This window comes from Kogia breviceps, chromosome 2, assembly GCF_026419965.1.
Source record: "Kogia breviceps isolate mKogBre1 chromosome 2, mKogBre1 haplotype 1, whole genome shotgun sequence".
Classification (NCBI taxonomy): Eukaryota; Metazoa; Chordata; class Mammalia; order Artiodactyla; family Physeteridae; genus Kogia; species Kogia breviceps.
Window position 1 is genome coordinate 122,579,065 of NC_081311.1, and position 27,654 is coordinate 122,606,718.

The 27,654-nt window shown below is 41.8% G+C and overlaps 1 protein-coding gene across 1 annotated transcript; it reads right to left on the reverse strand.

Annotated features, from left to right (window-relative positions):
- Nucleotides 1-4,772: 4,772 nt before the first annotated feature.
- On the reverse strand, nt 4,773-27,203 carry RBM43 (RNA binding motif protein 43). The gene is made up of 4 exons (XM_067025988.1): nt 26,893-27,203; nt 19,678-19,888; nt 9,143-9,231; nt 4,773-8,349 (listed from the first exon to the last, which is right to left on the reverse strand). Exons 1-4 carry the CDS (start codon nt 26,893-26,895, stop codon nt 7,621-7,623), a joined length of 1,032 nt encoding a protein of 343 aa, XP_066882089.1. The 5' UTR covers nt 26,896-27,203; the 3' UTR covers nt 4,773-7,620.
- Nucleotides 27,204-27,654: the final 451 nt, after the last annotated feature.

Below are 27,654 nucleotides of genomic sequence, written 5' to 3' on the forward strand. Positions count from 1 at the left end.
AGCGCTACTGTTGCAAGAAGGGAGACCCCTTCCAGGGCCTGAGAGCGGGCTGTTGTCTGACACTCGGAAATGAATTGTCCAAGGAGACACACGTGCTGACAAAGCAAGGGGCTTTATGGGGAAGGGGCACCCGGTGGAGAGCAGCCGGGTAAGGGAGCCAGGAGAAATGCTCTGCCACGTGGCTCGCAGTCTCAGGTTTTATGGTAACTGCCTTAGTTTCTGGATTATCTCTGGCCGATCACTCGGACTCAGGGTCCTTCCTGGTGGTGCATGCATCACACAGCCAAGATGGATTCCAGCGAGAAGGATTCTGGGAGGTTGGTAGGACATATGGACTGGCGTCTCCTCTCTCCTTTTGACCTTTCCCGAATTCTTCTGGTTGGTGGTAGCTTGCTAGTTCCTGTTCCTTACCAGGACCTCCTATTGTAAGATAACTCATGCAAGTGGTTACCATGGTGCCTGGCCAGGGCAGATGGTTTCAGTCAGTGGTTCCCCTAACACTACCTATAAGTAAGTTATGCTTACTAGCTCTAGCTTGAAAAAAAGAAAAGAAAAACTTATTCACTTTTGAATATTAGACATTAAAAGAATATGAGTTGGGCTTCCCTGGTGGCGCAGTGGTTGAGAGTCTGCCTGCCGATGCAAGGGACACAGGTTAGTGCCCCGGTCCGAGAGGATCCCACATGCCACAGAGCGGCTGGGCCCGTGAGCCATGGCCGCTGAGCCTGTGCGTCCGGAGCCTGTGCTCTGCAACGCGAGAGGCCACAGCAGTGAGAGGCCCGTGTACCGCAAAAAAAATTAAAAAAGAATATGAGTTAGTATATGACAAAACACTCATCTTTTATGAGCATGAGTAGTAATATATGTATCAGAAAACACATGCTATAAAGGGATAAGAAGAACATAGGATTAAATGTTGCAATGAAATTTCAGGGTAGGACAATTAACGCCAGCCAGACAGCAGAAGCCTCCCAAATCTCACTAATCATTATAGACACATTAATCTGGTGGTGACATATAAGGCGGATTGAGGGCATGGGGGTGGGAAGGGCAGAGCCAGGAAGGCACGTTAGGAGAATATTGCAACAGCTTAGGTATGAGCTCATTACAGTAGTGTCATTGAGAATGGAAAAGAGGAAACAAATACAAAGGATGATATGGAGATAGAATCCAAAATGCTTGGTGAGGGAAGGAAACGGTGAGGTTTTCAGTCTAAGAGGAACCTTGCCAGGGAGAAAGAAGGGGAGTGAGCTGTGTACTTTGGCTGACATTTTTGATAAACCTTAAACAGTTAGCCCATAAACATCTATCTTCAACAGGAGCAAGCTGTTCCTCCCAATCTTCATACACATCCCTTGAAAACGCTACCATTTTTACATTTTATCTTTTTATTCCCCTCATGAAGTCACTTATTTTAAACAAGTTTCTCCAACAACAAAAAGAACCTTTATATTCTATATCCGTCTTCCCACCCACTCCCTGAAAGTTCCTACTTTTTAAGTTAATCCTCTTATAATATCTGAATCAGTAAAATATTTGTTAGACTAATTTCCTCTAGCACTAAATTTCATAGATAATCAAAAGGAGGTATATTCTACTCCTATTGCTTTTCTCAGAAATTTGTTAACTGAAGGATGGTCTTAACAAATTTATGCATGCTATATAGTATTTTCTTCTAATTAAATGCTTTACTATCTCAAGCATTAATGGGTAGACAGCTTATAGACATTGAGAATTCTCCAGTGAGCTGCTAAAGCTGACAACAACCAGATACCAGCATGGACAGACCCCATGAATCTTCATAACTATCAAATTAAGTCACAAGAGACTTTTGCCTCACTGGTGAAACCTAGTCAGGAACTAGGCAAATGGATGGAATTCAGGGAACATGCCCAGGGCCTTCTTGCCAGGGCAGTAATTGGCCAAATTGCTTGAGTTGGTCTTGCCAGAATTTCCTACATTGGAGGAAATGGTACCAAGTAAGAAATGAGGACATATCCTGAAGAGATGGTAAGAGATTAGTATTAGTTTTATGATGTTGGCAAGTGGGAAGACTGTATCAAAAGACAGAAAATTCCAATGAACACACATTTATAAGACACTTATTTCAGTATAAAATCCTGTACTAAATTCTGTGGCTAACACAAAAATTGTTCATATATTTCATAAATATTTATGGAATGCCTACTTTGTGCCAGGCACTCTGTTATAAATGGGATAAATACAGTAGAAAAAAGACAAAATACCTGTCCTAATGGAAACCACTATGTAGTGGGAAAGGAAGACAAGAAACCAACAAACAAAAAGTTCTGTGAAATGCTGTCACAGAGAGGGTGTTATAGAGCATACAACAGGATCCCACACACAGAGCCAGCTGCAAGGATCAGGGGGTCGCAGGAATTTTTTGAAGGAAAGCCACGTGTATTGGTTTCCTAGGGCTGCCATCACAAACTACCACAAAGTTGGTGGTGGCTTAAAACAACAGAAGTTTATTCTCTCACTGTTCTGGAGGCTGGAAGTCTAAGATCAAGGTGTTGACAGGATCACACTCCATCTGAAGACTCCAGAGAAGAATTCTTCCTTGCCTCTTCCAGTTCCTAGTGGCTTCCTGCCACCCTTGGCCTTCCTAGGCTTGTAGCTGTATCACTCCACCCTCTGCCTTTTGTCATCACATGAACTCACTCCCCATTTTCTCTGAGTTTCTGCATCCTCTCCCTTTCTTATAAGGACACCAGTCATTGGATTAGGGCGTCACTCTTAACTAACCACATCTGCAAAGCCCTTTTTCCAAATAAAGTCACATTCTGAGGTTCCAAGAAGACATGAATTTTGAGGGAATATTATTCAACCCACTACACCGGACAAGAAATTACAGAGGCCTGATCTAAGGTTATGGCCATATAAATGGAGAGGAGAGGAAGGAACCCAGAACGACTCTGTTCTCCAGCATGGATGACATATTGGTGCCAGCTCTGAGATGAGGCATTCCAAGCAGAGGGAGTTTTCTTTGGGGTGTTGGTATTACCAAATTCTTAAGATTATAGCTACTATTCTTTTTTTGTGTGTGTGTGGTACACGGGCCTCTCACTGCTGTGGCCTCTCCCGTTGAGAAGCACAGGCTCCAGACGCGCAGGCCCAGCAGCCATGGCTCACGGGCCTAGCCACTCTGCGGCATGTGGGATCCTCCCGGACCAGGGATCAAACCCATGTCCCCTGCATCTGCAGGCGGACTCTCAACCACTGCGCCACCAGGGAAGCCCTATAGCTACTATTCCTGAACATCTGTTGTGTAACATGTTTTCTAAAACTCACAAGAACCCTGCAAAATAGGTATTATTTTCAGGTTACAGCTGAGAACACTGAAGCTAGAGGAGTGAAGAACTTTCTCAGAATCCATTTGGAAGAGGTAAAAGATGGGAGAGAAGGGGTGAGTGGAGAATATGGAAGAGCGCCTACAAGAGGTTCCTAGGCCAGTATTTATAGCAGGAAATGATCCTAGAGTAACGAAATCTTGGCAGGATAGTTACATTCCTTAAGTTACTATCTTTGGGAAACTCCGTACATTGTCGCTAACATGGTTTATATGGAGAAATTCACAAGGCAAATTTGACATTCCCTTCCCTTTATACCTTTATATGTGTGAGTCTTCTATTGAGGAATCAAGGAATCTTGTCCCTCAGTTAAAAGTTGTAAAAACTAAGCTATCAAAATTCAGCCATCCCTAAACTTGGCATTCATCTGCCAAACCAAGAGCTGTCCTGCCTTTTCATCCCATCATTGGACTAACCCATCCACAGGCTCTCAGCCTCTGGGAGCTGCTTCTGGCGCTTGTTAAAGAAAATTACTCAAAACACAGAAGTAAGGCAAAAAATAATTTTGTGACCTTTTAATGCCCTGCTGGACAAGCTCTAATAAGCCTACTTGTGGGTCATCTCTTTTGAGGAATGTAAGTTCATTTCACTTAATATCACAGTTGATAAAGGCAATGACATTTTACAACTCTGTAAAATTATAAGTTTAACTTCTTAAGAAAACGATAAAGTGTGATTATTTTCTTTTCTGTCTAGTAGAGAAAATAACCTTCCAAATCAGTTTTATAACACCGACAAGTTTTGTTTCTAATTTAGCAATTTTTACTAACATGCATTTTCCTATTGACTTAATTTCACTCCTTACTTTCTTTTTGAACTAGTTTTGTTGTTCTGCTAGTTTACTCCTTAATAATAAGGTAAATAAAACTTTAATTCATGCTTACCATCTTTTTCTGAGGCTCATGCTGACAATATTGAAATGACTAATATATCCCAGGTTAAGAATTGACCCTCCAACCCTACCCCCAAGTACTTCTATAGCAAGCACTATTGTAATGGCTTATTTGCCTGCCTTCTCTGCCAGACTAGGCAGTAACTTCTAAGGAGTCACTGAACATTTCTATCTTACATCCCACTGTTGTCTCCAGAACCCAGAGGATGAGCTCAACAAAAATCCCTGAATGAGTTTCATACTCAAAATGCCTCACCTTTCTCCCACTCTTCTTTTTCATCATAAGCTGAAACTCCCACATCTTCTCTTTTAACTTGAGAATTGCTTTCTTAACCATCTGCAACCTCTTTGAAAAGTACAAACTTATTATCTAGTTAAATGATAAGTTTTTCTCCCAATGGCAGACACACAACAGGGTTTAGGCTAGAACAGGATAGAATTCACATCATCTTCCTGAGCATCAGTAACCTTCAAAAATAAATTGTAATAAAAATCATTACTACCATTTTGAAAATTAAAATGTCAGTTTTTATTAAGGATAGAAATTGGTTACACGACTAGCATACTATAAGGACAGTGCTGTTAAATGAACTCTAAAATGAACAGCAATATGTAAAACACCTGAAATACATAATTTTCTCAAGCAGAAGATGCTACATTCATACCCATAAACCAATTAGCATTCAGTGTCTATCCAGTCAAGGAATGAGCCTCACTATTCTGATCCAGCTCTTTGTTGAAAGACTATTTTTTTAATAGGATTTTTTTCCCTTTATTTATTTATTTATTTTTGCCTGTGTTGGGTCTTCGTTGCTGTGCGCGGGCTTTCTCTAGTTGCGGCGAGCAGGGGCTACTCTGTTGCAGTGTGAGGGCTTCTCATTGCGGTGGCTTCTCTTGTTGCGGAGCACGGGCTCTAGGCGCGCGGGCTTCAATAGCTGTGGCACGTGAGCTCTAGAGCGCAGGCTCAGTATTTGTGGCGCACAGGCTTAGTTGCTCTGCAGCATGTGGGATCTTCCCGACCAGGGGTCGAACCCGTGTCCCCGGCATTGGCAGATGGATTCTTAACCACTGTGCCACCAAGGAAGTCCCTGAAAGACTATTCTATTGGTATTAAATTTGTGGTAATAATGAAAGCCTTGGTAGGTATCAAATATAACTGCCAGTTATCAATTTATTGACTCAGCTTTAAATTCATCCTGTATGCCTACTCAGGAAAAACAAATTTGGGCCCTTTATCCTTCCTTTGTAGCTGGCAAGACATTAAGCTTTCTCAGTAGAGGGCGCTGGAGAGGCACTGAAGGAGGAAAGAGCCTTGTTCCTCCTTCAGTGTGTTCAACTGGCAGTGTCCTCAGAATCCAGGTCCCCGGCAGAGGAAGGTTCCCCCATACGCAGCTTCTGCAGCGCACGCAGCTTCTCCAGCATTAGGCTCGTGCAGCACGGGCAGCTGCTCTAGTGTCCAACATCCACACCCAAGGCCTCCCCAGCACTGAGCGTCCGTAGTACCAAATGGCCAGCAGCACCCCGCCACCAGCAGCTCCCCCCAGTAATCCCCTCAGGCATGTTGTAATGGAGGGTCGCTGGAGAAACACCTTCTAAACAGATTCCTCCAGTACCCTAGAGGATGAATTTCCAGCAAGATTCCCTGGCACAAACCCTACGGCAAAGTCTGGATCTAAGTTCAGGGCTGTAGGGTGGGCAGGGGAGGTTTTCCCTGGGTGCTCTGTCTAAACTACTCCTTATATCTGTTACTCCTATATCTGGTAGAGTTTTCTCTGTTTCTCACTAGCCAATCCCTCATTATTCCAATCCCGTCACAGTTAACAATTCTTTATATTAAACTTTCCCTGTTCAAATTACTGGGTGCCTTCTCTCTCCCAACTGGACCCAGACTGAGACAAACCCCTAGAAGCAAAATGAAAGTCAAACACCTTTTTAAAGATACCTTATTGGACACTTCATATAAAGAGAATTTTCCCATGCAAAAAGTTAAGTCATACAGAAATGAAATAACATATTTAAAGAAATAGAAATCATTTACATATTTGGGATTTAGGTAGCTAAGAAAAATGAAAGCATATAGATTTTTCTTATGCTTTTCTACTGATATAAACAGTTCAAATCATAACCATGTTTGTTTACTTTGAGATGAGCAAGATGTATCATTTTATTTTCCTGGGAGGGTCTCTGCAGTGTCCCCAGTACTTAAAATTGGCTTAATGCTAAGTTAAATGCAGGTCAGTCGCAGAAAACCAAATGACTTACAAGCTCTGGCTGCCCTTCAGTAAAGAATTTTCAAATCCTTCTGTCATCTTTAAGGAAACATTTCTCAACTGTTTAAGTAGAATTGTGAGAGACTACAAAAGGGAGAAGAACCGTTCGCTAATCAGAGCCATGGGCAAGTTACATTTCATCACTAGGCACCAGTTTCCTCATGGGTGAAAGGGGGATAAAGATAGCACCTACCTCACAGGGCTGCTGTCAGGACTGAATGAGTAAAGATATGTAATGCACTTAAAATTATGCCTAGCAAGTAAGTGTTTGATGTTATTATCATCCATGATCTTATTCCTGAAATGCTATTAATTTTACACTACAATTATAAAATAGACACTATACTCCCTTCATAATTCCAACAGGAGAACCAACATTTTATGTAAGCACTTAGGCTAAGTAAGCAGCAGTAAAAATGTTCTATATGTCCAAAAGCCTTATACTAATATGGGATTTGGTCAAGTAATGACTACCTGCATCGGAAATACCATCTAAGTAGCTTCTCAAGTGAGTTTTGCTAGGATTCTAATTCTACTTGGAGTAAACACAAATTTTGTAAATGTTAAGAAATTGCCAGTGGCATAACAATCATCCAAACTTCTTATATGTTAGAATGAAAGCTACCTCTTTTTCCTAAGAATTCGGGGTTGCAGAGAAATTGAAGTTTCTTTAAATTTAGTTTTATAATTTTCAAAGTTTTATACCTTAGATATTATCTTTGGGTTTAACTCTTGCTGATGGCCAGGTAGATAACTTCAGACAAGTGTTTTCACCTCTTCAAATCCTGGTTTCTTCCCCTATAACATGAGGATGGAAATGCCTGTGATGAAAGATGGTCACAAGAATTAAATGAGATAGGGAATTCCCTAGCATCCAGTGGTTAGGACTCCACGCTTCCACGGCAGGGGGCCCAGGTTTGATCCCTGGTTGGGAAACTAAGATCCCGCAAGCTGTGCGGTGCAGCCAAAAAAAAAAAAAAAAGAATTAAAGGAGATAATGTCTGTAAAGCTGGGATCACTCATGACATCACCACTGCTCAGTAAGGGAAGGCAACAGCCATTCTTGTTACTATTGCTGAGGATTTTATTACCTAACTTTCTGCCTTATTAATTTCATGACCTCTTTTTTAAACAAGTGCGTGTCAGAAGAAGATCCTATAATGTCAATGTGCGTATAATAAAAATTAACCAGAACCTGAAGGTACCTTGAACTTAGTTGCTCACATGCCAGCTTAATATTTCTTTTCTCTCTATTTTCCTTTCCTTCCAAAATAAATGTCTCCTTTCTAAGCTCGAAGTGAAGAGCATGTGAATATTTCTCAATGAGCTCTTTTACCTGTTTTTCATTGTTTGGCTGAGTACCACCCTGAGCATTCCTTATACAAAGTGTGGTAATTTCACCATCCACTGTCTCTTGACATAGTGCATGAAATTTTTTCAATGTGCTTTCATAAAATCTGCTCCTCTTTTTCAGGTAAAGGAAAATATCTGTGTCAAGAACAAGCCTTTCTCCTCTCATAGTCTCAGGTGTTGAGGACCTGGGTGGCTTTAATGAGTGACTACTTTTCCATGTACTCCCTCTGGGGCTCTGTCTATTCCTGTTTTTTTCTAAAAGAGAACTTGCTTTTAATAGCAAAGATTCTTTGAGCTTCTTGATAGCCAGAAATGATCCTTGAACAGAGATTCTTCCATTAGCTTCCAAAGGACTGAAGCATAAAGCTGGGATTTCCCTTTTCAGGTCCATTACCAGACTTCTCAGACCAATTTGACTCCGAAAAACAGAAAGATCAAGGACAGCATTCACAGAGCTGAAGACCTAAAATTAAACAGAGAAATTAAAACAGCACCACCTAGTGGAGCAGACTACATAAACACATTCTTTTCCTGCCACTTTCTCGGTCTCCCCTGCAGCAGCCCCTAAACCAGGCCTCAACAACCGCCTAGCACAGCTGGCTTCTTGCACCATAGCTGCCCATCAGACGGATCCCACAACCCTATCAAGCCCACAGTTTTCGATTTGGGATTCACATTTCTCACTGGATTACCCTAAATAGAGGTGGTCAGATATTTTTTCAGAGGCAGAATGCTTTTTTGAAACAAAGTCTTAAGCAGAACCCAGAGAAATACACTGTTCTGGTTCTGCTCTGTGGATGGGGTCCCCGTAGAGAACCCTCCAAGTTAGAAGTTCCTCAGATGGCTGCACAGAACCCTAGGTTTCTTACAGAATAAAGTTTTAAACCAATGCTTTGAATTTTACCTTTTCCTCTTACTTCCACCATTACTGTGTCTTCAAAGCTCCTTTTTAATGTTCATCCTAATTGTTTTTTCCCCCACAAAAGAAGTCTTTAGGTAGATGCCTGACATCATCCATGACAGCATAAAAGTTCACTGTCACTTTAAAAGCATTGAGGGTCAGAGAGAAACATAAAAATGACCAAGAAATAAACAAAAAATTTCAAGACACAGGTTTGACCTTTAACACCGACTCAGGTTAATAAGAGTTTGCACTTTCTTTTCTAGAAGTCATGGGATGAGGATGTTTGTGCCTCCTACGTAGAGGAGATACTCTGCAGAAGAAATGGGATCCAGATAATCAGCATTACACTTACCTTTTCACTAAAATGGGAGACGGTGAGTTGAGCGGGTCTGACCATCTCTGCTAGACAGTGTTTCTTTTTTCTGATGACATTCTCCGCAACTAAGTGGAAAAAGGGCCACCAGAAGTGTTTATGGCACAATACACTAATAATTCTTTTAATTAATAATAATAGAGATGTTCAATTCTTTTAAAATACCTAAGATTTTTTGTTTCCTCTAAATTCAGCATTTACATAGTTCTTCCTTCTACTTTAACACATTAAAAGTTATACAGGGGCTTCCCTGGTGGCGCAGTGGTTGAGAATCCGCCTGCCGATGCAGGAGACACGGGTTCGTGCCCTGGTCCGGGAAGATCCCACATGCCGCGGAGCAACTAAGCCCGTGAGCCATGGCCGCTGAGCCTGTGCGTCCGGAGCCTGTGCTCCGCAACGGGAGAGGCCACAACAGTGAGAGGCCCGCATACGGCAAAAAAAAAAAAAAAAAAAAAAAAAAAAAAAAAGTTATACATATATATGTATACATACATATGTAAAACACTTGCATGTTTTGTATGTTATATATAATACATAACAAACACCTAAAAGTAAATCCCCCACCACTCTGTTAATTATGGTCATGAGGAGACTTTACCTCTCTGAATCCAGGATATCACACCGTCCTGGTTTGTTTTCCTCTAATTCACTGGCTGACCTGCTCAGTCTCCTTCGCTAATTATCCTTCTCTTCCCATTCTCTAGGCTTTCGCATGCCCCCTCTCACCCCTCTGTCCCGCCGCCTCAGGCCTCACACCTCTTTGCTAACCTTACACCCACCCCCTGGGTGATGCCAACAATTTCCACAGCTTTAGACATCATCTCTCTATGTATCACCTCGAAAATCCTCTCTTCAACATCGACCTTTCTTCCTTCTGCCTGTGGAAATTTCTACTTCATTATCTGAATAGATGTCTCAACGACCAAAATTCAACTCTTAATAACTAGCTCCCTTCCAAAAGTACTCTTCCTCCCGTGTTCAGCATCTCAGAAAATGACACTTAGTCCATCTACAAATTCTGAACACCCATCAGTTCTCAATCACCTGCCCTGCTACCACCCTAGTCAAAACCAGCACCGACTAGTAGCTCCTATTCTCCACATGGCTGCCAGATGGATCACGTTAAAAAAGGCCATCACATTCTGTCAGTTCTCTGCTTAAAACCCTCCAATGGCTTCCCATGTCACATAGAATAAAATCCAGACACCTTGCTTTGTCCCATGTTCTCCTAAACATAACCTGGTCCCAGCTGCCCATCTAACCACATCTCCTATTCTCTCCTCCTCCTCATTCCACTCCAGTCACACGAACCTCCCCACTGCTCTTCAAAATGCCCAGCGGGCTGCCCCACAGAGAATGTTTCCCAGTCCTTCCCTGTGCCTAGAATTTTCTTCCTCCTTATCTGCATGAGTCATTCCCTTACTTCATTCAAGTCTCTGTTCAAATGTCACCTAAACAGAGTATTTTCCTACCCACTCTATCTAAAGGAGCACTATCCATCACATTCTATCCCTTTATTCTTCTTTATATTTTTTACAGCACCATATTATATATTAATATGTATAAATATATAAGTATATATAAATATGCAAATAAATAAAGCACACAACAATTATATATTCATTTATTGGCTTGTTTATTATCTCTCCACAGATGTATGCTTCATGAAAAAAAAACATTTTGCCTATTTCATTCATTGATGTATAACCTCAAGGACTAGAATGGTGCCTGAAAAGTAATAGGCACTCAATAAATGAATGAATGAGCCCTCTCTTTCTCTCTCTGAGTTAACCAATGCAATACACAAAATTAATAATTTCCCTAAATAATAAAAAATTATTAACTTCTACGTTCCCCTTAGAGAAATAATAAGGAGCCCTTCCCGCCATCCCTTACCTGAACATCCCCATTGAGAAGGAATTACATAACTAATGGTGAGAGATAAAGGTACTGATAACCCACAGTCTTTTGGATCTCTCTCTGGACCCTATCTTCCCTCAAGCAGAGCAAGGTCTCTTCTGCTCCTACTACTCTTTTTTTTTTTTTTTTTTTTTTTTTTTTTTTGCGGTACACGGACCTCTCACTGTGTGGCCTCTCCCGTTGCGGGGCACAGGCTCCGGACGCGCACGCTCAGCGGCCACGGCTCACGGCTCACGGGCCCAGCCGCTCTTCGACCGGGGCACGAACCTGTGTCCCCTGCATCGGCAGGAGGACTCCCAACCACTGCGCGACCAGGGAAGCCCTGCTCCAACTCTTACGTAGTACTTTTACCTCCAAAAGGGTGGCATGGAGTCTCACCTTTCTTTGGCAATTTATTCTACCAGCCACTGTGCTGTACAGAAGGCTGCCCCATCCATGAGGCTGGAGGGGTGAATAGCGCTGAAGACCCAACTTCCTCACTTATGTCAGGTTGGAGGTGGGGAACAGAATGTCTCACTGTGACCTCAGATCCAAGCCATATTTCTTCAGTCCAATTTTCCCAGTAATAAAGCAGATACTATATGAGAATATCCATTTGTTGGTTTGATCAAAGAGAAGCAAATGGTATAATTATATTGCTGAAGCCACCTTAAAATTCTCCAAGTATTTATCTTTTTTGTGAGATTATAGATACCTTTGTGGGTTTTTTTTCTGTATTTTACAAATTTTCTACAATAAAACATATCACCTTTATCCCAAGATATAGATTTAAAATATAGAAAAAAAAGAAGGCTTTAAGACTGCCAGTTATTGACAACACTATCATGAGACATTTTCACATTTATTTTTGCTTAACACACTATTGTGCCACTATTATATTCAAGAATAGAATTATTGAGGAGCTTCAAGATGGTGGAAGAGTAAGATGCGAAGATCACCTTCCTCCCCACAAATACATCAGAAATACATCTACACGTGGAACAGCTCCTACAGAACACCTACTGAATGCTGGCAGAAGACCTCAGACTTCCCAAAAGGCAAGAAACTCCCCACGTACCTGGGTAGGGCAAAAGAAAAAAGAATAAACAGAGACAAAACAATAGGGACGGGACCTGCACCAGTGGGAGGGAGCCGTGAAGGAGGAAAGGTTTCCACACACTAGAAGCCCCTTCACGGGAGGAGACTGCGGGTGGCAGAGCGGGGGAAGCTTCGGAGCCGTGGAGGAGAGCGCAGTAACAGGGTGCAGAGGGCAAAGCGGAGACATTCCCGCACAGAGGATCGATGCCGACCAGCACTCACCAGCCCGAGAGGCTCGTCTGCTCACCCGCTGGGGCAGGCGAGGGCTGGGAGCTGAGGCTCGGGCTTGGGAGGTCGGATCCCAGGGAGACGACTGGGGTTGGCGGCGTGAACACAGCCTGAAGGGATTAGTGCGCCACAGCTAGCCGGGAAGGAGTCCGGGAAAAAGTCTGGACCTGCCGAAGAGGCAAGAGACTTTTTCTTGCCTCTTTGTTTCCTGGTGCGCGGGGAGAGGGGATTCAGAGGACTGCTTAAAGGAGCTCCAGCTATGGGCACGAGCCGCGGCTATCAGGGCGGACCCCAGAGACGGGTATGGGACGCTAAGGCTGCTGCTGCCGCCACCAAGAAGCCTGTGTGCAAGCACAGGTCACTATCCACACCTCCCCTCCCAGAGCCTGTGCAGCCCGCCACTGCCAGGGTCCCATGATCCAGGGACAACTTCCACGGGAGAACACATGGCATGCCTCAGGCTGGTGCAACGTCACGTTGGCCTCTGCTGCCGCAGGCTCGCCCCACATCTGTACCCCTCCCTCCCCCGGGCCTGAGTGAGCCAGGGCCCCCGAATCAGCTGCTCCTTTAACCCCGTCCTGCCTGAGTGAAGAACAGACGCCCTCAGGTGACCTACACGCAGAGGCGGGGCCAAATCCAAAGCTGAACCCCGGGAGCTCTGCGAACAAAGAGGAGAAAGGGAAATCTCTCCCAACAGCCTCAGGAGCAGTGTATTAAATCTCAACAATCAACTCGATGTATGCTGCATCTGTGGAATACATGAATAGACAATGAATCATCCCAAATTGAGGAGGTGGACTTTGGCAGCAACGATATATATATATATATTTCCGTTTTTCTCTTTTTGTGAGTGTATATGTCTATGCTTCTGTGTGTGATATTGCCTATATAACTTTGCTTTTACCATTTGTCCTAGGGTTCTGTCTGTCCGGTTTTTTGTTTTTTTTAATTTTTAATAATTTTTTCTTAATAATTATTTTTTAATTTTAATAACTTTATTTTATTTTACTTTATCTTCTTCTTTCTTTCTTTCTTTTTCTTTCTCCCTTTTATTCTGAGCCGTGTGGATGACAGGCTCTTGGTGCTCCAGCCAGGCATCAGGGCTGTGTCTCTGAGGTGGGAGAGCCAAGTTCAGGACACTGGTCCACAAGAGACCTCCCAGCGACACATAATATCAAACAGCGAAAAATCTCCCAGAGATCTCCACCTCAATGCCAAGACTCAGCTCGACTCAACGACCAGCAAGCTACAGTGCTGGACACCCTATGCCAAACAACTAGCAAGACAGGAAAACAACCCCATCCATCAGCAGAGAGGCTGCCTAAAATCATAAAAAGGCCACAGACACCCCAAAACACACCACCAGATGTGGACCTCCCCACCAGAAAGACAAGATCCAGCCTCATCCACCAGAACACAGGCACTAGTCTCCTCCACCAGGAAGCCTACACAACCCACTGAACAAACCTTAGCCACTGGGGACAGACACCAAAAACAACGGGAACTACGAACCTGCAGCCTGCAAAAAGGAGACCCCCAAACACAGTAAGTTAAGCAAAATGAGAAGACAGAGAAACACAGCAGATGAAGAGCAAGGCAGAAACCCACCAGACCAAACAAATGAAGAGGAAATAGGCAGTCAGTCTACCCGAAAAAGAATTCAGAATAATGATAGTAAAGATGATCCAAATCTTGGAAATAGAATGGAGAAATTACAAGAAATGTTTAACAAGGCCCTAGAAGACCAAAAGAGCAAACAAACAGAGATAAACAACACAATAAATGAAATTTAAAATTCTCTAGAAGGGATCAATAGCAGAATAACTAAGGCAGAAAAACAGATAAGTGACCTGGAAGATAAAATAGGGGAAATAACTACTGCAGAGCAGAATAAAGAAAAAAGAATGAAAAGAACTGAGGACAGTCTCAGAGACTTCTGGGACACCATTAAACGCACCAACATTCGAATTATAGGGGTCCCAGAAAAAGAAGAGAAAAAGAAAGGGTCTGAGAAAATATTTGAAGAAATTATAGTTGAAAACTTCCCTAATATGGGAAAGGAAATAGTTAATCAAGTCCAGGAAGCACAGAGTCCCATACAGGATAAACCCAAGGAGAAACATGCCAAGACACATATTAATCAAACTATCAAAAATTAAATACAAAGAAAAAATATTAAAAGCAGCAAGAGAAAAACAACAAATAACACACAAGGGAATCCCCATAAGGTTAACAGCTGACCTTTCAGCAGAAATTCGGCAAGCCAGAAGGGAGTGGCAGGACATATTTAGTGATGAAGGAGAAAAACCTACAACCAAGATTACTCTACCCAGCAAGGATCTCATTCAGATTTGACAGAGAAATTAAAACCTTAGCAAAAGCTAAGTGAATTCAGCACCACCAAAACAGCTTTACAACAAATGCTACAGGAACTTCTCTAGGCAGGAAACACAAGAGAAGCGAAAGACCTACAATAACAAACCCAAAACAATTAAGAAAATGGGAATAGGAACATACATATCAATAACTACCTTAAATGTAAATGTATTAAATGCTCCAACCAAAAGATATAGACTGGTTGAATGGATACGAAAACAAGGCTCGTATATATGCTGTCTACAAAAGACCCACTTCAGACCTAAGGACACATACAGGCTGAAAGTGAGGGGATGGAAAAAGATATTCTATGCAAATGGAAATCAAAAGAAAGCTGGAGTAGCAATTCTCATATCAGACATAATAGAGGTTAAAACAAAGAATATTATGAGACAAAGAAGTACACTACATAATGATTAAGGGATCAATCCAAGAAGAAGATATAAAAATTGTAAATATTTATGCACCCAACATAAGAGCACCTCAATACATAAGTCAAATACTAACACCATAAAAGGGAAATCAAAGGAACACAATCATAGTAGGGGACTTTAACACCCCACTTTAAGCAATGGACAGATCATCCAAAATGAATATAAATAAGGAAACACAAGCTTTAAATAATACATTAAACAAGATGGACTTAATTAATATTTACAGGACATTCCATCCAAAAACAACAGAATACACTTCCTTCTCAAGTGCTCATTGAACATTCTCCAGGATAGATCATATCTTGGATCACAAATCAATCCTTGGAAAATTTAAGAAAATTGAAGTCATATCAAGTATCTATTCCAAACACAATGCTATGGATAACAATTACAGGAAAAGATCTGAAAAAATACAAACACATGGAGGCTAAACAATACACTACTTAATAACCAAGAGATCACTGAAGAAATCAAAGAGGAAATCAAAAAATACCTAGAAACAAATGACAATGGAGACATGACAACCGAAAACCTATGCGATGCAGCAAAAGCAGTTCTAAGAGGGAAGTTTATAACAATACAATCCTATGATAAGAAACAAGAACATCTCAAATAAACAAACTAACCTTACACCTAAAGCAATTAGAGAAAGAAGAACAAAAACACCTCAGGGCTTCCCTGGTGGCCCCGTGGTTGAGAGTCCGCCTGCCGATGCAGGGGATACGGGTTCGTGCCCCGGTCTGGGAAGATCCCACATGTCACAGAGCGGCTAGGCCTGTGAGCCATGGCCGCTGAGCCTGCTCATCCAGAGCCTGTGCTCTGCCACGGGAGAGGCCACAACAGTGAGAGGCCCGTGTACTGCAAAAAAAAAAAAAAAAAAAAAAAAAAAAAAACACCTTAAAATAAAAAACCCCAAATTTAGCAAAAGGAAAGAAATCATAAAGATCAGATCAGAAATAAATGAAAAAGAAATGAAGGAAACAATAGCAAAGATCAATACAAGTAAAAGCTGGTTCTTTGAGAAGATAAATAAAATTGATAAACCGTTAGCCAGACTCATCAAGAAAAAAAGGGAGAAGACTCAAATCAATAGCATTAGAAATGAAAAAGGAGATGTAACAACTGACACTGCAGAAATACAAAAGATTATTAGAGATTGCTACAAGCAACTCTATGCCAATAAAATGGACAACCTGGAAGAAATGGACAAATTCTTAGAAATGCAGAAGCTGCCTGAGACTGAACCAGGAAGAAATAGAAAATATGAACAGACCAATCACAAGCACTGAAATGGAAACTGTGATTAAAAATCTTCCAACAAACAAAAGCCCAGGACCAGATGGCTTCACAGGTGAATTCTATCAAACATTTAGAGAAAAGCTAACACCTATCCTTCTCAAACTCTTCCAAAAGATAGCAGAGGGAGGAACACTCCCAAACTCATTCTATATGGCCACCATCACCCTTATACCAAAACCAGACAAAGATGTCACAAAGAGAAAACTACAGGCCAATATCATTGATGAACATAGATGCAAAAATCCTCAACAAAATACTAGCAAACAGAATCCAACAGCACATTAAAAGGATCATACACCATGATCAAGTGGGGTTTATTCCAGGAATGCAAGGATTCTTCAATATACGCAAATCAATCAACGTGATACACCATATCAACAAACTGAAGAAGAAAAACCATATGATCATCTCAATAGATGCAGAGAAAGCTTTTGACAAAATTCAACACCCATTTATGATAAAAACCCTGCAGAAAGTAGACATAGAGGGAACTTTCCTCAACATAATAAAGGCCATATACGACAAACCCACAGCCAGCATTGTCCTCAATGATGAAAAACTGAAATCATTTCCACTAAGATCAGGAACAAGACAAGGTTGCCCACTCTCACCACTCTTATTCAACATAGTTTTGGAAGTTTTAGCCACAGCAATCAGAGTAGAAAAAGAAATAAAAGGAATCCAAATAGCAAAAGAAGAAGTAAAGCTGTCACTGTTTGCAGATGACATGATACTATACATAGAGAATCCTAAGGATGCTACCAGAAAACTACTAGAGCTAATCAATGAATTTGGTAAAGTTGCAGGATACAAAATTAATGCACAGAAATCTCTGGCATTCTTATACACTAATGATGAAAAATCTGAGAGTGAAATTAAGAAAACACTCCCATTTACCATTGCAACAAAAAGAATAAAATATCTAGGAATAAACCTACCTAAAAAGACAAAAGACTTGTATGCAGAAAACTATAAGACACTGATGAAAGAAATTAAAGATGATACAACTAGGTGGAGAAATATACCATGTTCTTGGATTGGAAGAATCAACACTGTGAAAATGACTCTACTACCCAAAGCAATCTACAGATTCAATGCAATCCCTATCAAATTACCACTGGCATTATTTACAGAACTAGAACAAAACATTTCACAATTTGTATGGAAACACAAAAGACCCCGAATAGCCAAAGCAATCTTGAGAAAGAAAAACGGAGCTGGAGGAATCAGGTTCCCTGACTTCAGACTATACTACAAGGCTACAGTAATCAAGACAGTATGCTACAGTCACACAAACAGAAATATAGATCAATAGAACAGGATAGAAAGCCCAGAGATAAACCCACACACATATGGTCACCTTATCTTTGATAAAGGAGACAAGAATGTACAGTGGAGAAAAGACAGCCTCTTCAGTAAGTGGTGCTGGGAAAACTGGACAGGTATATGTAAAAGTATAAAATTAGAACACTCCCTAACACCACACACAAAAATAAACTCAAAATGGGTTAAAGAGCGAAATGTAAGGCCAGACACTATCAAACTCTTAGAGGAAAACATAGGCAGAACACTCTATGACATAAATCACAGCACGATCCTTTTTGACCCATCTCCTAGAGAAATGGAAATAAAAACAAAAATAAACAAATGGGACCTAATGAAACTTCAAAGCTTTTGCACAGCAAAGGATACCATAAACAAGACCAAAAGACAACCCTCAGAATGGGAGAAAATATTTGCAAATGAAGCAACTGACAAAGGATAAATATCCAAAATTTATAAGCAACTCATGCAGCTCAATAAAAAAAAAAAAAAACAACCCAATCCAAAAATGGGCAGAAGAACTAAATAGACATTTCTCCAAAGAAGATATACAGATTGCCAACAAACACATGAAAGAATGCTCAACATCATTAATCATTAGAGAAATGCAAATCAAAACTACAATGAGATATCATCTCACACTGGTCAGAATGGCCTTCATCAAAAACTCTAGAACAGGGCTTCCCTGGTGGCGCAGTGGTTGAGAATCCGCCTGCCGATGCAGGAGACACGGGTTCGTGCCCTGGTCCGGGAAGATCCCACGTGCCGCGGAGCAACTAAGCCCGTGAGCCATGGCCGCCAGGCCTGCGCGTCCGGAGCCTGTGCTCCGCAACGGGAGAGGCCACAGCAGTGAGAGGCCCGCATATCGCAAAAAAAAAAAAAGAAAAAAAAAAAAAGAAAAAAAAAAACTCTAGAACCAATAAATGCTGGAGAGGGTGTGGAGAAAAGAGAACACTCTTGCACTGCTGGTGGGAATGTAAATTGATACAGCCACTATGGAGAACAGTATGGGGGTTCCTTAAAAAACTACAAATAGAAATACCATACGACCCCGCAATCCCACTACTGGGCATATACCCTGAGAAAATAATAATTCAAAAAGTCATGTACCAAAATGTTCATTGCAGCTCTATTTACAATAGCCAGGACATGGAAGCAACCTAAGTGTCCATCAACAGATGAATGGATAAAGAAGATGTGGCACATATATACAATGGAATATTACTCAGCCATAAAAAGAAATGAAACTGAGTTATTTGTAATGAGGTGGATGGACCTGGAGTCTGTCATACAGAGTGAAGTAAGTCAGAAGGAGAAAAACAAATACCGTATGCTAACACATATATATGGAATCTAAAAAAAAAAAAATTGTCATGAAGAACCTAGGGGCAAGATGAGAATAAAGACACAGACCTACTTGAGAATGGACTTGAGGATATGGGGAGGGGGAAGGGTAAGTTGTAACAAAGTGAGAGAGTGGCATGGACATATATACACTACCAAACGTAAAATAGATAGCTAGTGGGAAGCAGCCACATAGCACAAGGAGATCAGCTCAGTGCTTTGTGACCACCTAGAGGGGTGAGATAGGGAGGGTGGGAGGGAGGGAGACACAAGAGGGAAGAGATATGGGAACATATGTATATGTATAACTGATTCACTTTGTTATAAAGCAGAAACTAACACACAATTGTAAAGCAATTATACGCCAATAAAGATGTTTACAAAAATATAGAATTATTATTTTTAAAAAACACTTTAAACTTTACCAATCCCATGAATTATTTTAATGAAATTCAATTTTTAATTTCATTACAGAAGTATTTCTAAGATTACAAAAATTTGATTTGGAAATACCTTTTTTTTCTTTGAATGTTACATATGCAACTCCCTTTGTTCTTGTTGGATATATCACATCTTCAACAACTCCACCCTCATTCTCAATATCTTGAAAGTGACTCTTCACTAATACGGTCAGCAACTGATCATTAACGGAACCAACTGGAAGACCAGCAACTACAATTGTTCTTTCAGAAGCTTCGGATTCCTTGACCTTCAAAACTGATGCCTGCAAAACAACAGTAGGATACTCTTCAAATATATAGGATTCTACTTAATATAGGCGATGTTACACACCAGTGGGAAAAGCTATTTTACTCAATTAAGGCACTCTTGCAGTTGATTAGATACTTGAAAAAAATATTAAGGTTAGAGCCTGGCCTCATACCATATGCCAGCATAAACTCTATAAATTTGAGAGTTAAAATGTAAAAAGGAAACCCCTTTTTTTAATGAATGGAAAACACTGGTTAACATTTGTCAGATTTTAGAAAGACCTAAAAATAATTGTAATCACAAGGAAAAGACTGAGATATAAATTTTTTTTTAAGATTTTTTTTTATGTGGACCTTTTTTTTTTTTTTTCTGTGGTACGCAGGCCTCTCACTGTTGTGGCCTCTCCCGTTGCGGAGCACAGGCTCCAGACGCACAGGCTCAGCGGCCATGGCTCACGGGCCCAGCCGCTCCGCGGCATGTGGGATCTTCCTAGACCAGGGCATGAACCCGTGTCCCCTGCATCGGCAGGCGGGCTCTCAACCACTGCGCCACCAGGGAAGCCCTTTGTGGACCATTTTTAAAGTCTTTGTTGAATTTGTTATAATATTGCTTCTGCTTTATGTTTTGGTTTTTTGGCCCAGAGGCATGTGGGATCTTAGCTCCCTGACAAGGGACCACCTGCATGGGAAGGGGAAGTCTTAACCACTGGACTGCCAGGGAAGTCCTAAGATATAAATTTTTTAAATCAAAATTTTTTTAAAAGTCAAGCTAACCAATGAAAAAAAAAGAATAAAATACCTAGAAATAAACCTACCTAGGGAGACAAAAGACCTGTATGCAGAAATCTATGACACTGATGAAAGAAATTAAAGATGATACAAACAGATGGAGAGATATACCGTGTTCTTGGATTGGAAGAATCAACATTGTGAAAATGACTATACTACCCAAAGCAATCTACAGATTCAATGCAATCCCTATCAAACTACCACTGGCATTTTTCAAAGAACTAGAACAAAAAATTTCACAATTTGTATGAAAACACAAAAGGCCCCGAATAGCCAAAGCAATCTTGAGAAAGAAAAACGGAGCTGGAGGAATCAGGCTCCCTGACTTCAGATTATACTACAAAGCTACAGTAATCAAGACAGTATGGTACTGGCACAAAAACAGAAATACAGATCAATGGAACAGGATAGAAAGCCCAGAGATAAACCTACGCACATATGGTCACCTTATCTTTGATAAAGGAGGCAAGAATATACAGTGGAGAAAAGACAGCCTCTTCAATAAGTGGTGCTGGGAAAACTGGACAGCTACATGTAAAAGGATGAAATTAGAACACTCCCTAACACCATACACAAAAATAAACTCAAATGGACTAAAGACCTAAATGTAAGGCCAGACACTATAAAACTCTTAGAGGGGGCTCTCCTGGTGCCACAGTGGTTGAGAGTCCGCCTGCCAATGCAGGGGACATGGGTTTGTGCCCCAGTCCATGAAGATCCCACATGCCACGGAGCGGCTAGGCCCATGAGCCATGGCCACTGAGCCTGCGCGTCTGGAGCCTGTGCTCCACAACGGGAGAGGCCACAACAGTAAGAGGCCTGCGTACCGCAAAAAAAAAAAAGAAAAAAAAAAAAACTCTTAGAGGAAAATGTAGGCAGAACACTCTATGACATAAATCACAGCAAGATCCTTTTTGACCCACCTCCTAGAGAAATGGAAATAAAAACAAATGGGACAAAATGAAACTTAAAGGCTTTTGCACAGCAAAGCAAACCTTAAACAAGATGAAATGACAACCCGCAGAATGAGAGAAAATATCTGCAAATGAAGCAACTGAAAAAGGATTAATCTCCAAAACTTACAACTCATGCAGCTCAATATCAAAAAAACAAACAGGGCTTCCCTGGTGGCGCAGTGGTTGAGAGTCCGCCTGCTGATGCAGGGGACACGGGTTCGTGCCCTGGTCCAGGAAGATCCCACATGCCGCGAAGCAACTGGGCCCGTGAGTCATGGCCACTGAGCCTGCGTGTCCGGATCCTATGCTCCGCAACAGGAGAGGCCACAACAGTGAGAGGCCTGCGTACCTAAAAAAAAAAAACCCAATCCAAAAATTGGCAGAAAACCTAAACAGACATTTCTTCAAATAAGATACAGATTGCCAGCAAACACATGAGAGTCTGCTCAATATCACTAATCATTAGAGAAATGCAAATCATAACTACAATGAGGTATCACCACACACTGTCAGAATGGCCATCATCAAAAAAAATCTACAAACAATAAATGCTGGAGAGGGTGTGGAGAAAAGGGAACCCTCCTATAATGTTGGTGGGAATGTAAATTAATACAGCCACTATTGGGAACAGTATGGAGGTTCCTTAAAAAACTACACATAGAACTACCATACGACCCAGCAATCCCACTACTGGGCATATACCCTGAGAAAACCATAATTCAAAGAGAGTCATGCCTACTAGAACATGGACTTGAGGATATGGGGAGGGGGAAGGGTAAGCTGTAATGAAGTGAGAGAGTGGCATGGACATATATACACTACCAAATGTAAAATAGATAGCTAGTGGGAAGCAGCTGCATGGCACAGGGAGATCAGCTCGGTGCTTTGTGACCGAGCTGGGTGGGATAGGGAGGGTGGGAGGGAGAAGCAAGAGGGAGGAGATATGGGGATATATGTATATGTATAGCTGATTCACTTTGTTATACAGCAGAAACTAATACACCATTGTAAAGCAATTATACTCCAATAAAGATGTTAAAAAAGAAAAAAATAGTCAAGCTAACCACAAAATTTTGTAGTTTGGAGTTGGCTGTATGTTTTCTTGATTGTAGAGTTGAAAGTACATAAGGTAATAAAAAACACATTCTTGGTTTTTTTTGGTATAATTAGGAAAAAGTCACCATAAAAAAATAAAACCCTGGCAATAACATTGGACCTACAGTGAAGTAAACCCTGCCTTCCAGAACGTATCTGAAATAGAATTCAACCACTAAGAGCACATGCTATTGTAGATTGTACCACCCTGGGAAGAGATGACCAAGTGCAAGTAGATCCTTCCCTGGGCTCACTCTCTGTGAACCTCATGTATTAAGGTTTTAATTTGTTCCCCAGCTCATTTAGGGGAGTGGACCTATAAACTTCTCCCAATGCTTTTATAGGTAGTCCAGCCTGATTACACCAGAGCTCAGACATAATCTATCCTAAATTACCCCCAGGAAGGACAGGATGTCTCACAGGTCCAAGTAATGGTTAATAGACCATAAAGATGTTTCGGTTTTCAGTTCAGCGGACTCTATATACTCAGAGTAAGACTTCACTGGGGATAGGCAAACAGCTTCTGACCTCCCCGATCAAGAAAACAGTCTAAGCACACACAAAGAGTCCAATCTAACTCAGGAGCATCTAAAAATGAAAGTAGAAGAATAAAAAAGAGAATAAACACAATTAAGGGGAGCAATCAGCAGCACAGGGGAGATTTCAACAATTTCTTGAAGACGGAAAAGATACAGAAGTATGTGGAAGGATAAGACAGAGGGAATCCAGAATAAAGAAAAGGGGCTTGCAATGGAAAGGTGACAACTTTCATGGCAGAACCTCAGAAATGAAAAAAGGGACCAAAACCAGAAAGATTAGTTGAAAAGCCAGCAGCAAAACAAAACTGAATGGACACTCTAGGGAGAATCTGACCTGCTAGTATGGGTGCTGGCACTCCAGAGCAACCCCCCTCCCCCTCCACTTTCTGGCATTTGAAAGGGCCCAAGCCTAAAGATCATAAGTAAATTAAAGTGTGCATGTTTTCAGTAAATTATAGAACACCAAAAAAAGAGAATCTATTTGACACAGCTGCAAGGAACATTTTTCAGTAAGTGGAAAAAGTAAAAATACACATGACATTGGACCAAAAGGAGAAAAAGTATTCACAGCACACTATTTTTTTTTTTTTTTTTTTTTTTTGTGATACGCGGGCCTCTCACTGCTGTGGCCTCACCCATTGCGGAGCACAGGCTCCGGACGCGCAGGCTCAGCGGCCATGGCTCACGGGCCCAGCCGCTCCGCGGCATTCGGGATCTTCCCGGATCGGAGCACGAACCCGTGTCCTCCGCATCGGCAGGCGGACTCCCAACCACTGCGCCACCAGGGAAGGCCCACAGCACACTATTATTAGGCCCTGCTGTAAACAGTATTTACTGTTTGCATAATAATATAGACACTCTCATTGGTTTTTATCTTTTAGACGAATTCTGTTAAATCTTCAAAATACCAAAGACTTAAATATGATTACCGAATAAAATGGAAACATTCAACCCTGTCAATGTAAGAATAAAGGCAAAACTAACAGAAGCTACGAAAAAAAAGATAGAAAGAAAAATCTATACTTGTATTACTGAAAATCATGTAATACCATCAAAATTTTTAAGTATATTATGAAAGTTACAAAAATAGTCCACAGGAGAATTTTAATAATTCTAAAACTTTCAAGCTTGAAAAGTGAGAGAAGTCAGAGGTTACTTGAGTGAAATCCTCATTTATCATAGCAGGAATTCAATAATAGAAAATGCCTGAAGTCAATGACTACCACCCCCAGGATATGCACTCTCTCAGCATCTCCTTTGACTTTTCAGCTCATGGTTATTAAAATAAGGCAGCAAAAATGTACCTGCATTTCTTAGAATATAGAGTGTCTTGTCAATTAGTCAATCAATTAACAAATACAGTATTAATGAAGCAGGTGTTCTATATCTGGCAATATGCTGGGTACCAAAGATGACACATACGAAGACATAAAGCACACCCCTCACCCTGAAATTGTTCCACCATAAAAATTTACTGAGCATTTATCATGTGCAGGGCACCTGAATGGGCCTTAAGATTACTAACACACACACAAAAAGAGACTGTAAGTTACGGATGAGAAGGAGGCAGGCACATACATAAATCATTTCAACAGAGCTTGGTAGGCACAAAAAAGAGGGAGGTCTACTCCTCTACAAGAAGAACAGATCAACACCCCAAAATCTGAGAAGGATACAGGACCATTCACAATAAAGGTCATTTAGAATTAGGAAGCAAGATTAATTCTGGCTAAAGCAGTCAAAGAAGGCTTCATGAAAGAGAGACCTTGAAGGCTGAGGTCGAATTTTAACTAATGGTCAAATTCAATTAAAAATGCAAAAGAGTTCACAGCAAAAGCAAAGGGACAGAGGAATGGAGAGTGAAAATGGCTCATATTGAGACATATAAAGCAAAGGTAGTGTCTCCTGAAAAGGAAACTCGTAATAATTATGGACTCTTTGTTGTGGGAGGTACTTTTTTTTTTTTTTTTTTTTTTTTTTTTTTTTTTTTTTTTTTTTTTTTTGCGGTATGCGGGCCTCTCACTGTTGTGGCCTCTCCCGTTGCGGAGCACAGGCTCCGGACGCGCAGGCCTAGCGGCCATGGCTCACGGGCTTAGTTGCTCCGCGGCATGTGGGATCTTCCCGGACCAGGGCACGAACCCGTGTCTCCTGCATCGGCAGGCGGATTCTCAACCACTGCGCCACCAGGGAAGCCCGGGGGGTACTTTTAATGGAGGAAAACAGTTTCTTAAAATATTCAGGGACAAATAAATTGCACAGGAAACAATAAAAATATAAAAATGTGTTCTTCCATCCTAGCCCCAAGTGGTAAGATGTAATTATCCCAAAATAGTTCTTTCTAGAAAAGGAAAAAAAAAAAAAATGACAGATTTTTGAGACTTTTAAGGGGATTTTTGTTTCACATGAGATATCTTGATTTACTATACATCTGGCTCTAACAGTCCACACCAACCTCTACGGATAAGTGGCTGGTGAATTAGCTTCCTTTTCTTCATCAGTGTCAAAGAAAATCTTTAAATCAATTTAAATTTGGAAAATATTACTCCGCCTCTGCCCTCATCAATACTAATGCCATATTTCTTTATTCAAATGTCTACATTTATCTTTGTAATCAAAGAAACTTCTCCTTGATGGCTATTAATCTCTTCTACCCACCGATAAGAAGAAAAAGAGAGGTCTTGGAGATAGCCCTTTCAAGAGTTACCATATGGAGATACAGAATTTTGAAAATGAGCAGCATTTTGGTCAGCAGGTATTAAAATGATGGCAATTTCCCTGCATCAATGATACATGTAAGAGACTTTTGACCATAGTATCAGAAAACAAAAAGATAAAAAGATAAACTGTGAGTTTATTTTTGTAAGTGAAGCACTTGGGAGAGATAATTAAATTTATTCACTGCGTTCGCTTACATTCCTTTTCTCAAAATTAGGCGTCTATTTTCATTCACGTTGCCTTTACCGCCACCGGTAAACAAAATCGCACTTGCACTTCACAACTGCTTGGGCACTTCTGACTGGGAATTGAAGGCCCTGCCACTGCTGTTAAGCGCTTGATACAAAGTACACGGAAGCTTAAATCTTAAATTTGCTAACTGTTCTTGCTAGGCAGAAAAGATGGTGACAACACAGAACCCTTTGTGTCTGGAGAAAGAACTAAGGCCACAAGAGAAAAGAATTCCCGCTAAGACGTCAGGCTGCTTTCCCAACTTGTGTCCTTGGCTCGAATCCTTTTTGCTGGCCCTTTACAAAAGGAAACGGTGGCCTCCATTTCTGGGCAATCCTCTCCTCTCCTGCTCCCTAAGTGTGGCAGGACAAGAGTTAAGCCTTAACACAGGCTGCGAGGCCACTCGTCGACCAAACAGCTGTGTCCTTGACAACCAGGCACTAGGTACCGGAGTAGGCCGCAGCGATGCGTGCCTTTCCAGCTGGCCTGCGGTGAATTTCAGGAGCGCGCGGAAGCGCCACCCGTACAGGTGAAGAAAGACCCGGCTAGGTTTGCCTTCGGGGTCCCTCCCCATGCCTCCCCGGTCACCCCGCACCCTCGCCCGTCCTGCCCGGTTCCGCGTCCTCCTGGGGGACCGTGGTGACGGGACGAGGACCACTCCGCCCTGCAAAACCCAAAGCAAAAGCAACTTGCCATGGCGGAGTTGAGACGCGCCCTCGGCGGCCAGCGGGGCCCAGAGCTAGCGTAGCGCGGGCGGGGCGGCGGGAGCTGGCTGACGGGTTTTGCTTTCGGTTTTCTGTTCCCGCTCGTTTGGAGACAGCCCCTCCACCCCACCCTGCGGTTCTGCGGCCTCGGGGCCTCGGGGCCTCGGGGCCTCGGGATGAGAGCCCGGACCTGGGGCGGCTGCTGTCCGGACGCCCTCGGTAGTTTCGCAACTTTTGAAATCAAGCTGGAGAGAGGTCGGGGGGATTCCCCGGCAGGAATGCGGGGGTTTTCCGGGTGCTGTGTCTGTCCTGTGGGCAGTGGAATCTGGATCGTCCTAACTACGCCATCTTTATCTCCCTAGTTTTATTCTCACCTCACCACGCCTGTTTCTCCTCTCGTCCCCTGCCCAGGACCAGTGGCCAGGTGCGCAGGGCACAGGATGAAAGGTCCCTGCTAAAAGAGAGCTCACCATCCTGGCCATCCCGTGCTCAGATTCCTGAGTCATACATAGCTTCAGAGTCAAAGAGAGCATGAGTAAGAAAAGCAAATAGCTGGCTAGTATGCAGAAGTTCAATTCCACTCCTAAGAAATACAAACTGAAATCATAACAGTATCCCCTTAGAGTGGCAAAAATTTTTAAGTGCTGGTAATACCCAGTGTCAGCCAGAATGTGAGGAAACATCAATGTTGCTGCAAGCATAGATAGGTGTAAGCATTTCTAAGGATTTGGGCCCCTCTCAAAAATGTAAA

Excerpts from the sequence above, each read along its gene's own strand:
- RBM43 (XM_067025988.1), bottom strand. Across the intron at positions 9,232-19,677 it reads AACATTCAAAGAAAAAAAAG|TTGCGGAGAATGTCATCAGA; the intron begins GTATTTCCAAAT and ends TTTTCCACTTAG. Across the intron at positions 8,350-9,142 it reads TCTCCCATTTTAGTGAAAAG|GTCTTCAGCTCTGTGAATGC; the intron begins GTAAGTGTAATG and ends GTTTAATTTTAG.